The sequence below is a fragment of the Chlorocebus sabaeus genome, chromosome 7 (assembly GCF_047675955.1).
Source record: "Chlorocebus sabaeus isolate Y175 chromosome 7, mChlSab1.0.hap1, whole genome shotgun sequence".
Taxonomy (NCBI): Eukaryota; Metazoa; Chordata; class Mammalia; order Primates; family Cercopithecidae; genus Chlorocebus; species Chlorocebus sabaeus.
The window spans coordinates 56,954,682-56,969,899 of NC_132910.1; the positions used below are offsets into that span (position 1 = coordinate 56,954,682).

Sequence of the window (15,218 nt, forward strand, 5' to 3'; positions counted from 1 at the left end):
ACATTTACACAGGCATTAATAAGAGTAGAAGTTGACCAAATATTTAAAGCCTCTACCAGCAATGGACTTGAAAGGAATAATACAGTATGAAAATGAAAGTAACAGTTGTCTACACAAATTTTATTAATTTATTGAATTTGTGATTTTTACATCCAATCTATAGAAATAAAAACTAGTAAAATCAATGGGTTCCTTTAGGTATAGAAACTAGAATTGGTCAACTCAATGCCTCTAAATTTGTGCTATGAAATGAAACAAAATCTTTTTTTTTTTGAGACAGAGTCTCTCTGTTGCCCAGGCTGGAGTGCAGTGGCATGATCTCTGCTCACTGCAACCTCTGCTTCCTGGGCTCAAGCAATTCTTCTGCTTCAGCCTCTTGCATAGCTGGGACTACAGGCATGCACCACCAGGCCCAGCTATTTTTTGTATCTTTAATAAAGATGGGGTTTCAACATATTGGCCAGGTTTGTCTCGAACTCCCGACCTCGTGATCTGCCCACCCTGGTCTCCCAAAGTGCTGAAATTACAGGCATGAGTCACCGCGCCTGGCCAAAATCTTGTTTTTATATCAATAAATGTCCAAAGGATAGTAATTTAAAATTCTTACTGTTTATTTATATATTGCATAGCTCAAAAAGTTTGAAAAACTGAAGTTTTAACAGGAAGTCAGTAAATGCTCATAGATCCCCTTAGCACTTGGGGAAAAAGAGTCTTGGAGTCCTTAGAGACGGGAATCTTGACAGCAGAATTTCAGATGTTTCAATCACTTGCCAAGGAAGTGCCATACTTGCTCTGCATTTAAAATGGGGGAAAGAGGGTATTGGGGAAGGGATAAAAGAAAGAAGGAGGGAGAAGGGAGTGATTAATAACATTTAATTTAGACTTTTAGGAAATATTTAGGCAGATACAGTCATAAGCTCTCTATCTAAAGTTGCATTTCTCTATTTAAAGCTATTTCCCTTTAAACTTTTGTCCCAAGTTCTCTAATTTGGCCCAAGCCTTATATAAAGCTATACTAAACATTCTACAACCTTCCTACTTTATTTCTTGTATCTTTCTGGGTCATTTTAGTCTCTAGCAGACAACACAGAAGTGCTACAACATGAAAGGTTTAGATAAAGCTCGTATAGTAAAATTTGACTACACAAAAAATATCCCAAATGGGATAGTATTGCAAAGAAACAATTTGTTAGCTTACCATATAAGGAATACAGTTTGCTTTCCCATGAAATCATGCCTATGGATTTACTCCTTTCTAAACATGTCATACTTGACTCACAGTAAATAGTTCTCATATTTCTTCCAAATCTGCAACTTGAATATTCTTCTAATATTTTATATTAAAACAAAAAGCCAAAAGCCTTGCAATATTTTGAAAGACAAATGATGTGTGCACATGCTTAAATTTTGAAAATTTCACTACAGAGCATTTTTACTTGTTTATTAAAATAGCTTCAAATAATGGTAATAAAAATATTGTATTTATTTTTAATTCTACAACAGTATAGGTTTTAAGATCTTTAGCTAAAATAAGTGATTCATTAAAATAAGATAAATATCTGAATGTAAGAGGTTTTTTTTTTTTTTTTTTTTTTTTTTTCTTAAATTAAATCTTTTAAAATTAAATGTGTCAGAACTGGCTGGAATATCTCAGTCCTTCACCAAAAAAAGTCACTGTAAAATCAAACCATTTTCTAGACTAGAAAAGTAGTTAAATGCATTCTCTTTATTTTCTGAATTAGAAAATATTTCATCTGAAATTTCAACAACTATTTTAAAAATATTTCACTTAGCTTATACAGCTTTTCAATTTATCTATTTTTATTTTTTGACTTCCGCTACTATAAACAAATAAATTTATATGCCTCACTCTTAATGAATCAAAATATACCATACCTTCTTCATTACTTTCTTTATTCGGTGAAGATAATACCTGAAAATAAAAACAGAGAAATAATCTCTGTTACAATAAATATTTATATGTGGAAAGCACATCCAGAAAAGGTTTTTCATGAAATTGTAGAACAAAGTTTACATACAATGAATCCCTAACATGAAAAAGGTAAATATTCCCCTTTGCTTTTCATTATCATTGTTCATTCTTTCAGATAAACAAACCACGGACTTAGAGTGAAATAAAAATACTTGAAAATATTTTTTTAATCTTAACCCATGGAATTCACTGAAGGTCTTGCAGCTGGGAATGAGAAGAAAGGTTTTCTTTCAATTGTTTCCACAGCTGATGTCTTGAAAGTCAAAATCAAGCACACACACACATATTTAAATATATGTTTGTTCATGCTTGCTATAAAACACACACTTGCTATAAAATTTATCTGTTTTCTAGAAGTTTAAATTATTGTTTCTGTTTATTCTGATGGCTGGACCAAGATTCTTAGAACAGACAAGTTTGAAGAAACATTTTTCTGAGATAGTTTTTTTCCCCATAATTAAGAACAATACTTTTTACCACTCCATTGGAAGATCCATTTTCCATAAAGAAGAAGCCACAAAGACTATTTAGTTTAAAGAATCATTAGAATTTACATCTATGTGTCCACCATCCAAGTAGAGAAATGAAACACGCCAGGCCCCTCCCCAACTATGACCCCTTCCTTCCTAGCGATAACCCTACCCTACACTGATTTTATAACACACTTTTCAGATTTCAAATTAATAATTAACTTCTAATTCTCTGAATTTGCTGACCTTCAATAGACAGGAAATACCTGCCTCTAGCATTTGTTAAGTCTGAGGCAGAGGTACAAATGTACAAATATACATCTAAATATTTAAAAGTTACAATAACTCAGGCTAACAAGTGATGAATATACATATGAAATGTGTTCCATCTCACTATCTTGATACAAATACCTTTGTAACGACCTAGAAGCTCTCATTTAGGATTCTAGACACGTTAGAGACATGTGTCTGGATGTGGCATAGGAAGGAAATGAGGCCCTCATCCTGCTCTACTTCTCTCCCTATTCCAGGCTCCTTTCTGAATTTCAAGGGCCTCATCTGCACATGGGTAGAAATTCAGTAGCCCACATATCTAGGCACCTTTTACCTCCAAACAGCCACCCACTGGCCCCTGCAGAAGTAACGGTGGGTACAAAGTCCACAGGGTCAGGAGTGTGGACCTGCGGAGATGTGTAGCCTGGAGGCCCCAGAAACACGCTTAAATCTGTCTGGGCAGAGGATTCCAGAGTCCTGGGTAGCCAGGATGTGGTCTAGAACGGGGGCATGCCTCCTAGTGAGTCTAACTTTGGCCCCTTGTGGGGATGTGGTCTAGAATGGGGGCATGCCTCCTGGTGAATCTATAACTTTGGCCCCTTGGTCTTCTTGCCCTATGGTAAGATATGAGACTAACTAAGGGCCAAGTATGACCCTCCAAAAAGCAGGATCTGAGGAAGGCTCTCCGTGCTTAAATCTGAGGGCAGTACTGAATAGCCACCACTCCACAAGAAGAAAGATTTACATTTCAGCAATATTAAAATATTCCCTATGATAGCTAATTTTATGTGTCAACTTGGAGGGTGTTTTTAGATGAGATTAACATTTAAATCAGTGAACTCTGAATAATGCAGATTGCCCTCCATAATGTTGGTAGGCCCCATCTGATCAGCTGAAGGCTTTAATAGAACAAAAAGACTAGTCTGTCCCAAGCAAAAGAGAATTCGCCAGCAGACAGCCATCAGATTTCATCTGTGCAGCTGGCTCTCCTGGGTCTCCACGCTGCTGGCCTTCACACTGGAACTGCATCATCTGCTTTCCTGAGTCTCCAGCCCGCCAGCCCAACTGCAGATTTTGTACTTGCCAAGCCACTATAATCATGTAAGCCAATTCCTTATAATAAATCTCTTTCTGTATATGCACATCCAATTGGTTCTGATTCTCTGGAGAATCCTAATAAATTCTCTCAAATCATAAATAATTTAAAGTTATTACTCTTTCTACTCCATTTTAAGAAAAAATCTGAACAAACAGACTTTGTTTTATTTTCTTTATATCAAAAAAAAAAAAAAGGATGGTGTAACTATGTAAATAAAATTACAATTTTATCTTTTTTTTGGTTTGTTTGTTTTAGAGATGGGGTCTCGCTAAGTTGCCCAGGCTGGTCTTGAACTTCTGGGCTCAAATGTTCCTCCCACCTTGGTCTCTCAAAGTGCTAGGATTACAGGCATGAGCCACCGTGCCTGGCCTAAAATTACACTTTTTTAAAAACATCCTTTAGTTTTTCCAAGTACTTCAAAAAGAATAAAATCTACTCAGCTTGTGCACAAAGAAAAATTCTTAACCATCATTGATTTTTGGGATGGTAGGATTTAAATCTGGGTATGACAGTAACACAACATAAAAATTGTACTCCTTGAGATTAGGCATTTGGGATTTGACGGCTCTATTTTTCTAAACAGACCATAAAACGGGGTAACCTGCTTCTTCTATGAAATTGCTATATACTCCTTAAATTGTGCAGGATGCCTATTTGTGTCCTGAACAATTTAAGGGGAGTATAACAATACAAAATTTTTTTCTTAAATTAGCTGTTTAGATTTCCTGCTTCAAATTAGCAGCTGCTTCTTGTTGGAGCTGCCAAACATTTCAGAGGAATAAAATGTATAGTGTATAAAAATAGAATAATTGAGCAGCTTCTCATTAACCTAAAAAGTATTACAGAAAAGAAATGAGCAAGCTACTCTAAAACATTTATCGTTACATTTTATTTTAAAATAATTTCCAGAATGTTTATTTCTTTATTCTTAAAATAAATTTCTCAATTGATAGAATATATTCAGAATATACAAAGCCATATGATATATATTTAAATACACACACCCACCCACCCACCCCATCATAGGTAAGTCTGACACTCAGAGATAATGATAAAGTGTGAAGGTGATTTAAAAAATTACCATATTAAAAGAGAAACTATCATTTAAATTTGAAAACATCAATTATAATGGATTCATGATAAACATTAGCTATTTGACTCTTTACCTACAGTCGATGATTTTCTGGTAACTAAACATAATGACAAATATAACATTTACTTACAGAAAATGGAACAAAGAAATGTATGGAGCAGTACCCAAAAGATCACTAATCCCAATTCTTCACTCTCAGGGGATACTATGATTATATTTTCATTGTAAGAAACTAAAAAAAATAACTTTTAGTTACTTCTAATTTCTTTTAATGTAATACCTCATCTAATTTCTTAGTAGGAAAAGAATGTGGACATCCTCTACTCACCCAAGATAAATTATCCACCAACAATGAGTATTGTTTTATAGTCTCATTCTAAAAATGCTATTTCCATGGCTGGGTGTGGTGGCTCATGCTTGTAATCTTAGCACTTTGGGAAGCCAAGGCAGGTAGATTCACTTGAGCTCAGGAGTTTGAGACCAGCCCCGGCAACATAGTGAGACCGTGTCTTTAATTAATTAATTAATAAAAATGCTATCTACTCCTCTTCCTCATCCCCAAAATCCTTCTCATTATCTTTATATCTTTAATTGCTTTCAAACAAATCTAATGGTTTCATTACCAAAGTATTCCTTTCTTTTCTATTTATATATAAACTGTATTTTAAATATAAACTGTTAATACAACTGCTCTGTGCTTAAGTGTCTCTCTTTCAAATAACTCTACCAGGTCCCTATAAGCATTTTCACCTGCAAGTTACATTTGTTCAAATGAACAAACATGACACACTGAACCAATATAAAGTATCCTGCTTTACTATATCTAACACAGGGATTGACATTATGTCATTTTACTAAAAGAGTTCAAAATTAAAGGGAAAGAAAACAGGTTCCCAATTTTTCATTCAGGTGATGCAAGGTTTTAGTTGAATTAAAGTGTCTTGGACATTGTCTTTCTTTTTCTTTTTTTTTTCTTTTTAGAGACGGGGTTTTACCATGTTGGCCAGGCTGGTCTCGTACTCCTGAACTCAAGTGATCCACCTGCCTAGGTCTCCTTAAATGCTGGGATTACAGGTGTGAGCCACCGCGCCCAGCCAGACATTACCTTTCTGCATTGTATTTCCACACTTCATAAGGCAGTTATGCTACATTCATTTTACTTTTCACATAATCCTTTTCTGATTTTTTATTTTAGAATCAACAAAATATGTCCAATTCTTAGTTATTCATAAAGAAGATATAAAAATATTTTAAGTTCATGTAAGTTTAATCTCTTAATACTTCCTCATCAAGCATGCATTTAAATGGCTAGTAGCTAAGTAAGTGATTGTTTTACTCTCACTAACTTTGTCTACCATCTGGTGGTAATGCACAGCATGGCTGTTAAGGGGCAAAAAGAGAAAGAAGAGGGAGAAATAACACTAAAATAATGTCTTTTCTTCAGAAATCAGGGTCTGGTTCTAATCAGACCCTGACTTATGAAGAAAAGACATTACTTAAAACATTTTTAAATGAATTCCCATAAGGATGTTCATTCTCAGGGTCATAAAACAAATCTGTGTGACATAAATATTGTAGTGTGATCTTACTAGAAAATTACATCCTAAGATCAGTTCTACTCCAAAAGAAAATACAGTCCTCTTTGATGGAGAGATAGCTTTGATTAAAGTGAGTGCCCTTAGAGGGAAGTACTTCTTGCCTAGGTAGTCTGAGGGGTCAAAGCAGCCCTGGTGATAAGAGGGTATCCCAGTCAGACTAACCTCAGAGATTAGTTCTGAGCTGGCTCAATTTCAATAACCAGAAGCCAGGGAATGCCTTCTCCTTGTGGACCATGCAAGGAAGCTGTTATTGTCATGTCATCAGGAAAGCCCTAAACAGAGATAAAGGCTATGCCCAAAGGAACCATATAAGGAACATGCTGTTTTAAGTCCTATCCAAGAACTCTATAATGAACTCCACCATTCTTCTGCTGGTCATTACCTCTCCTACTTATAACTATTTAAAATATTCATTAATTGGTATTTTCTTATTAGAATGCAGAACCCCTAAGAGTGTGGTTCTAAGCTGACTGCTTTATTCATCCATCTTGTTGTGACCCTTAGGAAAAATAAAACACGGCTTTGGTGTGATTTTTTTTTAAGTGCTATTATTCTGAATGATAACAATGTCTCAGACTCACATGAGATGCTTATATTGATGGACTCACCTAAAGTCCTTCACCTGGATTCATCTTCGAGTCTCTACATAAATGCCAATATGCATTTTGGGATGAAATAGATGGCCACGCTACATGCTGACATTAACTGCCACTGGGATTCACCTTATGGCCTTGGCCTCCTGAATGCACTGCTTTTTACCATTCAGCTAAGAAGTCTTGCACCAACTATAGGACGACCATCCAAATTTTATACAACACTATGGATATTGTTGCTTTACTGAAGAAATAAGATCCACCAAATGTAGCCAGAAATAATACATTTATACTGAAGTTCCAATTCCCCCTTGACTTTTTTACTTCAAAACACTATCCATTTAGCATCCCATGTACCATCATCACTATCATCTGAGTCTTGTGTGCTCCAGGTTTATCTGAGACTAGTTTTAGTGGAAATCTGTCCATGAACAGGCGAAAACAAAATCAGACTGAGGGTGCTGAGACCTCTCTGAGAGGCCTTCTATCTGCCCAGTTTTAGAAGTCTTTAACCTTCTGAACTTCTTCCATCACTACTACGAGCTAGAGGTTCACAGTGGCATGGTCTGGTTCCCTAGAACTGAGCAAGTGTATAACTACTTACTCTTCTTGGCCTGAATTCCAGATTGTAAGAGTTTTAAATCCCTGGAGTTAGGCTGTGCACATGTCTGAGGCAGGTCTGGGAATCTTTAGCACTGAATATGGCTCTGTCCTAGTTCTATATGCCACGAGTTTGTGTGTGGAGCCTCATAAAGTTCAATCAATTTTCCAGTAAAATGACTACAGTACCAAGTATTAGCGAACCTTACACATTGTTTAATTCAAATTTCCCCCAACTCTGTATAATGCCTAGAGTGTTCCATTTCCTCAAAGAGAAAAGTGCTTACACAAAGCACAAGGAAGAATTTTGGGAAAAGAATTCCCAGATAGGAAGAGTGGTTAAACCAACTACTTTTCCCCTCCACTTGTTCCACCTCTTCTTCCTTCCTTTCTTCCTATTAAATTCCCTGAAAGTAGGACTAATTCTCATATGTCTAGAAAAATTAGTAAGGCTGACTTTTCCAATATCCAACAATGGAATGGGTCAACTCAGAAAGAAGTGATATCCTCATCATTAGAAGTATTAAAAGAAGAGGCTGGAATAGAAGGGATTTCTCTCTCTCTGGTCAATTTAACTCAACTAAACCTACAGCAGTAATGACAAGTGTAACATCCAACATTTATTGAATACCTTATCTGCTGGACATTTTTACCTGGATTAGTTCATTCAATTCTCCACAACAGCCTGATAAGATACTATTATTATAAGCCCCATTTTATAAATAAGAAATCAAAGATGTAAATAAATTAAAATTTGCCTCAGGTTATAAATTAAAGAACTGAGATTTGGACCCAGACAATCTGACTTTAGAAAATTTTTTTTTTTTTTCCAAAAGATGTGTCATTAGACTAACACTGACCTGAAATAAACTACATATAAAGTCTGTAATTTGATAAGTTTTGACATATATACACTCATGAAGCCATCAATATAATGAAGATAATAAACATATTCACCACTATTCCTAAAAGTTTCTCCATGCTCTTAAAAATGAGACTGGAAAATCCTCCTTCCTGGCTCTCTCTGATCTGGTTTGCATCATTATACATTAGCTTTTATTTCCTAAAATTTTATATAAATGGTATGATAAAATGTATATGATATGTCTATTTTCACTCAATATATTTTTTTAAAAGATTCAGCCATGTTGTGGCATGTATCAATAACCTATTCCTTTTTATTACTGAGTAGCATTCCTCATAAATATACTACAAGTTGTTTATCCATTCATCTACTGATGAACATCTGGGTTGTTTTCAGTTTCTATTACAAAGAAAGCTGCTGCAAGCATTTGTGTACAAGTCTTTGTATGGAAATACACTTCCTTTTGTCTTGGGTAAATATATACGAGTGGAATGACTTGATCAAATGGATCACATGGTATGTATGTGTTTAACTTTTCAAGAATATACCAAACTGTTTTCCAGATGGTTGTACCATTCTGCATTCTAACCAGCAGTAAATGAGAATTGTAGTTCCTCCACATCCTTGCTAACAGTTGGTTTGGCTGGTCTTTTTACTTTTAGACATCCTAAAAGTGTGTATTAGCATGCATTGTGGTTTTAAATCTGCATTTAATAACTAAAGTTGAGCATCACTTCAGGTGTTTCTTTGCCTTCTTTATAGATTTGGTGAAGTGCTCATTCATATATTTTGTACTTTTAAAAAAATTCTTTTTTGGGGTCATCCATCCATTTACAGAGCCATATATTGTACATCTTTAAAAACTGAATGTTTTGTTTTCTTGAATTGTGAAAGTTCTTTATATATTCTGAACACAAGTCCCTTTATCAGATACATAATTTCCAAATATTTTCTTGTGGTATGTAGCTTCTTTTCATTCTCCTAAGGATGTCTTTTGTAGAACAGAAATTTTTTTATTTTGATGAAGTCCAATTTATCATTTTAAAGAACAGATTGTGCCTTTGGTGTCATATCTAAGAAATACTGTCTAACCCAAAGTCAAAATAGGTTTAAGTTTTGTGCCTTAAATTTAGGTCTAGGATCCATTTTAGACAATTATATACAGTGCAAAACTGAAATGTGTTTTTAAAAATATAAATAACGAATTATTTAAGCACTATTTGTTGAAAAAAAATCATTTTGAAAATCAGTTGTCTATATATATGTAGGTCTATGTGTAGATTTGGTTACACTAATCTATCTTTATACCATTACTATATTCTCTTGAATATATTCTCTTGATTATTGCAGAGATATATATATATATATACACATATATCTCAAGCAACTAAGCAACTATTTTTGTATACTGGCTCTTGTTGCCCAGGCTGGAGTGCAATGGCATGATCTTGACTCACTGCAACTTCTGCCTCCCAGGTTCAAGCGATCCTCCTGCCTCAGCCTCCCCAGTGGCTGGGATTATAGGCATCCACCACCACGCCTGGCTAAGTTTTTGTATTTTGTTTTTTTGTTGTTGTTGTTTTCTTTTTTTTTTTTTTGAGACAGAGTCTCGTTCTGTCACCCAGGCTGGAGTGCAGTGGCACGATCTCAGCTCACTGCAACCTTCGCCTCCTGTGTTCAAGTAATTATCCTGCCTCGGCCTCCTGAGTAGCTGGGATTACAGGCGTGCGCCACCATGCCTGCCTTATTTTTGTATTTTTAGTAAAGATGAGGGTTTCACCATGTCGGCTAGGCTGGTCTTGAACTCCTGACTTCAGGCGATCCACCCGTCTTGGCCTACCAAAGTGCTGGGATTACAGGTGTGAGCCACCGCAACCGGCCTGCAATTGTTTGCTATATTAATCTCATGTCCTGCAATCTTACTAAGCTCACTTATTCTAGTCGTTTTTAGGTAGAATTTGTTGAACTTGCTACAGAGACATTCATGCCACTTCCCTCACAATCTGAATGCCTTCTGCATCTTTTTATTGCCCTATTGCACTGGCTAGAACCTTCAGTACAATGCTGAACAATAGTAGTAGAAGCCAACTGGGCTTAGAGTTGTGCTTATAGAAAGGTTTTTAAGTACAAATTTAATTTGTTTATGCCTATGTCGTCTTCAGTGAGCTTTGGTAGTTTATGTATTTCAAGGCATCTATCAATTTCATGCAGGCTGTCAAATTTATTTATATAAAATATGTCCATATTTCTTATTTTTCTCTTAATATCTGTATAATTAGCAGTGATACTGCTTGTTTTGTGCCTTACTTTGAAAATGTGTCTTCTTTTCTTTCCTGATCATTCTGCCTAAAGGCTTATCAGTTTTATGGTCTTCTCAAAGAACTAGCTTTGGCTTCATTAATCTTTTTAAATTGTTTTTCTGGGCATATAAATTTTTTAAATTATGAAATACTTCAAACATATTCTGTATGCAGAGACCATTACAACACATACCTACGCTCTAGATTTAGAAGAGTTAATATTGTCATTTCAGATCTTTATAACTGAAGTCTTTCTCCCTGTATATTAAAAATAAAAATCTTATTTATTCTCCTCCCTTCTCAGGGGTAACTTTTGGCCACCGTGCTGAAATTGACGTTTACTTTTCTTATTTATGTTTCTAAAATGTAATGCCATATATGTTTGTATTCATAAAAAATATGTGCTACTGCTTTTTAAAAAATACATAAACGGTACATACTGTATGTGTCCCACTTTTTCCACCCAGTCTCTTATCAATAGACATTTAATTCCGTTTCTAATTTTTCCATTTCTGATCATAAACACATGTATAGTGTCTCTGTAAGATGTGTACCTAGAAGGTAATTTCTGAGTAGTGAATTATAAGCATCAAGTTTACTAGAAATTATTTAACGTTCTTCAAAGTAGTTGTAGCCACCTATATGCCTATCATACCATCAAGTATGAAAGGTTCCCTTTCTTCACTTGCCTAAAAACTCTTGGTATTAACAGACTTTTAAACTTCTGGTAATCTACAACTGTAAAATTGTATTGTGTTTTATTTCGATCCCACTAATTACAAGTAAGATAAAGCAAATTATGATGTTTAGTGGTCATTGTATGTTTCCTCTTTTGTGAGCTGTGTATTCATGCTGTTTACACATTTTTTTTCTACTGGGTTATCTTTATCTTGTGAGTTTGAATAAGTTATTATTTTAGATGCTAGTCCTTTTATCATTTATATGAAAATATCTCCTTCCAATCAATGGCTTATCTTGTAACTTATTTTAAGGTTTCTTCTACTGTTTACAGTTTTTTTCCCCCTTTACTTAAATTTATTAATCCTTTCTAGTTTATTCTTGGCCTTTTACTATTTCATATACATTTTAGAATCACCCTGTGAGGTTCAGTGAAAACCTCATTGGGATTCAGATGAAAAAAACAGACTGACTTCATTAATTAATATGGGAAAAATGGCCATCTTCATGATTAAGTATTGTTTTACAAGTTTATTTGGGTTTTCTATTTATTCTTGATTTGATATTGGCAATTTATATTTTAAACAAAATTCTCAATTCATCTGTGTTTAGAAAGTTGTTGCAAAAAGCTTTTCACTATTCTCTTCTGATTATTTAAATATGTCTTATGCCTGTAGTTATGTCTTCATTTTAATTCTTGCTATTTTTATTTGTGCCTATTCTATTTCATCGTCTTTCTTGCCACAGGTCTATATAATTAGTCTTAAAAGAAAGAAAATGCAGCTTTTGCTTTAGTTGATCCTGTCATTATTTGTTTTCCGTTTCATTAAATATTTACTCTACTCTATTGTCTTCTAATAAAAAAAAGTCAGAAAAATGAACAGAGTAATTGTTAAGTTGAACTTCTATAATTTTCTTTCATTTCTGCTATATTGTATACATTTAATTTCTCAAGAACTATTTTTGCTGCATTACATAAGTTTTAACATACATTGACTCAGTTGTCTTTCAATTTTAAATATTTTAGCTTTAAATATAAATTATTTATATTTTTTCAGGCCTGATTTATTTATAAGTACTTTTAAATTTCCAAACACATGAACGTGTGTTTTCTCTTAATATTTTCATAATTGATTATATTGTAGACAGAGAATGTGGTCTGCATGACAGCAAGTCTTTTGCAACTCTATCTGTGGTCTAATATCTATTCAATTTTTGGAAATGTGTACATATACTTGAAAAAATTATGTCTTCACTAATTATGTATGTCCATTAGATTAATCTTGTACATTTTGTTTGAATCTTCTCAACATTCCCAAAATAATATTTAGCTAAAGGGTCCTAAAAGTAGCATCTTAACCCCCAATAGTCAAATCAAATATCTTTAAAGACTATCAACTAATATTATCTGAAAGGCAAATCATGTCTTTGCATACACATACACACATGCACACACAAACACACATTCTTTGTTCTCTATAAATGCTCTGAGCCTTGCTCCCTGAAATAAAGATCCAACTGTTAGTCACAAAATTCTCAAATGTTGGGGAAGAATCTCATATCTTTTGGCTATAAAATCAGGTGGTTAAAAAGAAAAAAAAAAACTTTACAAAAAGAAATGTAGGCTGGGTGCGATGGCTTACACCTGTAATCTCAGTGCTTTGGGAGGCTGAGGTGGGAGGACTGCTGGAGGCCAGAAGTCTGAGGCCAGCCTGGGCAATATAGTAAGACCCCCCCCACTACCAAAAATTAGAAAAATTTCGCCAGGTGTGGTGGCACACCCCTGTAGTCCCAGCAACTTGGGAAGCTGGGGTGGGAGGATCAATTGAGCTCAGGAAGTCAAGGCTGCTGTGAACTGTATGATCATGCCACTGCACTCTAGCCTAGACGGCAGAGCTAGAACATGTGTCTCAAAAAAAAAAATCATAATAATTGAGTGGTCCTGCAGCTGAACTATTACATACAGGGTCCTGTTGCCAGGGTCCACATGCTGTAGCCCACTGAGAGCACTCTCTCTGCCTTTTATGGTTCCCTAGTGTGTTGGGATCAAATGAACAAAACTTGTTACGATACAGTCATGCTTTCTGTGATAATATATAGTTCAAACATCTATATTTGTAAACAAAGCCTAATAATCATTTTGATCATTTAAATTCTCCTTCTGAAATCTTTTCAGATCTATCCTTCTTAAGATCTCTAACCTAAGTATGATAAATTACTTCTGTAGATATTTTCTATTTTGTTTCTAAGATAGTTCTTAACAATTTTCATCAATTTGTTAGTTTATATTTTATTTTTCTTGGATATTCTGACAATATTTTTCCTAACTGATTTGTACGCATTGTTGGATGACTAACAATTTGTTTAGTCTCAGTGTTACACTTAATTGTGTTTTGATCAATATATGTTCATCCAGCATATACTTCCTACAATAGTTCTATTAACCACTGAAAAGTTTAGTCTATTTCTTTTCTTTTCTTTGTCTATTTTAAAAGTACAAAGCAGTTAACCATATTCTAAAATCTCAATCAACATGTCCTAAGTATTCTAGCAATATGCATCTCAAAAGTGAAAACTTCCATTACTGTCTGGCCTTTTAGTGACCATACTTCGGACTCATTTAACATCTACAGATAAGTCTCAAGATAATATTACTTAGGTACATGTTAGACTTGTTAATTTGCTCATTCTAAGCTACTAACAAAATCTGGATCTTCTAATTTGTTTCATACAAACCCAGGACTTGATACAGTCTGAATCTGATCAAGTATGATGAATGACTTCTGCTTCTGTGTCTTCAATTATTCTAAGCAATTAAAGGACAAAAAAACAAAAACAAAAACAAAAAAAACAAAAACCAAAAACTGACAGCACTTTGAAGACTGTACAATATTCAGTATACAGCAAAATGAAGAGACATGGAAATATACACCTAAATAATCTGATTCAAACACTTCAATGTGATTCTGAAGAGAGGAAATGAGACAAAATGCTTTTATGACAAAGAATTTCATTATTACAAATTAAACTTTATATGAGAAGGGTGTTAACTAATCTGGGCTCTAAGAATTCCAAATCATTCATGAGGGTGCTAATGGGGTAATTCTTTGACTTACAAATATTTAATGATGAAAACTGGCATACATGAAGTTCCACTGAGCTAGTGAAGAGGCACTGGTTTCTCTAATTTGTGAATTTCTGATGCAGTATTCTCAGTGAAAAATTATTCAGTATAGTGTCTTCTTCATTATTATAAAGCTCAACCAAGTTACCAAGCCAGGTAATTAAAGCTGTATGTTAACCTTTCTGAATTATAATCTCATTCCTCTAATCTAAATAGATCATATATATGTCCTCCAATTTTTTTTTTTATTGTTTTGCCACTAATGTGACAGAAAGCAATGAAAAAAACAGGATCTAATATAGAAACTTTGAGCCTGTGGCTAATTTTAAGACAAGTATCTACTATATTATTTATGAATCTACAACTGAAATACATGGAATAGACTTAATCTGAGATTAGTAAGACAGACTGCTTGTACAAAGATGAAAAGTTTTTGTTTCCCTTCATTTTTATCCTTAAAGAAGTAATGAAAACCAAATTCTGAATATAATCTACATAGATACAAAACTGATAACTTGGAGAAAATAATGTG

The 15,218-nt window shown here is 34.3% G+C and overlaps 1 protein-coding gene across 1 annotated transcript in view; it reads right to left on the reverse strand.

Moving 5' to 3' along the window:
* Nucleotides 1–589: 589 nt before the first annotated feature.
* Nucleotides 590–15,218, reverse strand: part of PPA2 (inorganic pyrophosphatase 2) — a 107,468-nt gene continuing 92,839 nt past the window's right edge. Inside the window, exons 11-12 of the mRNA XM_007999439.3 lie at nucleotides 1,897–1,933; nucleotides 590–792 (exon numbers count right to left, since the gene is read on the reverse strand). Of these exons, the coding sequence (XP_007997630.1) occupies nucleotides 764–792; nucleotides 1,897–1,933 (66 nt within the window). The 3' untranslated portion in view covers nucleotides 590–763. The remainder of the gene's footprint in view (nucleotides 793–1,896; nucleotides 1,934–15,218) is intronic.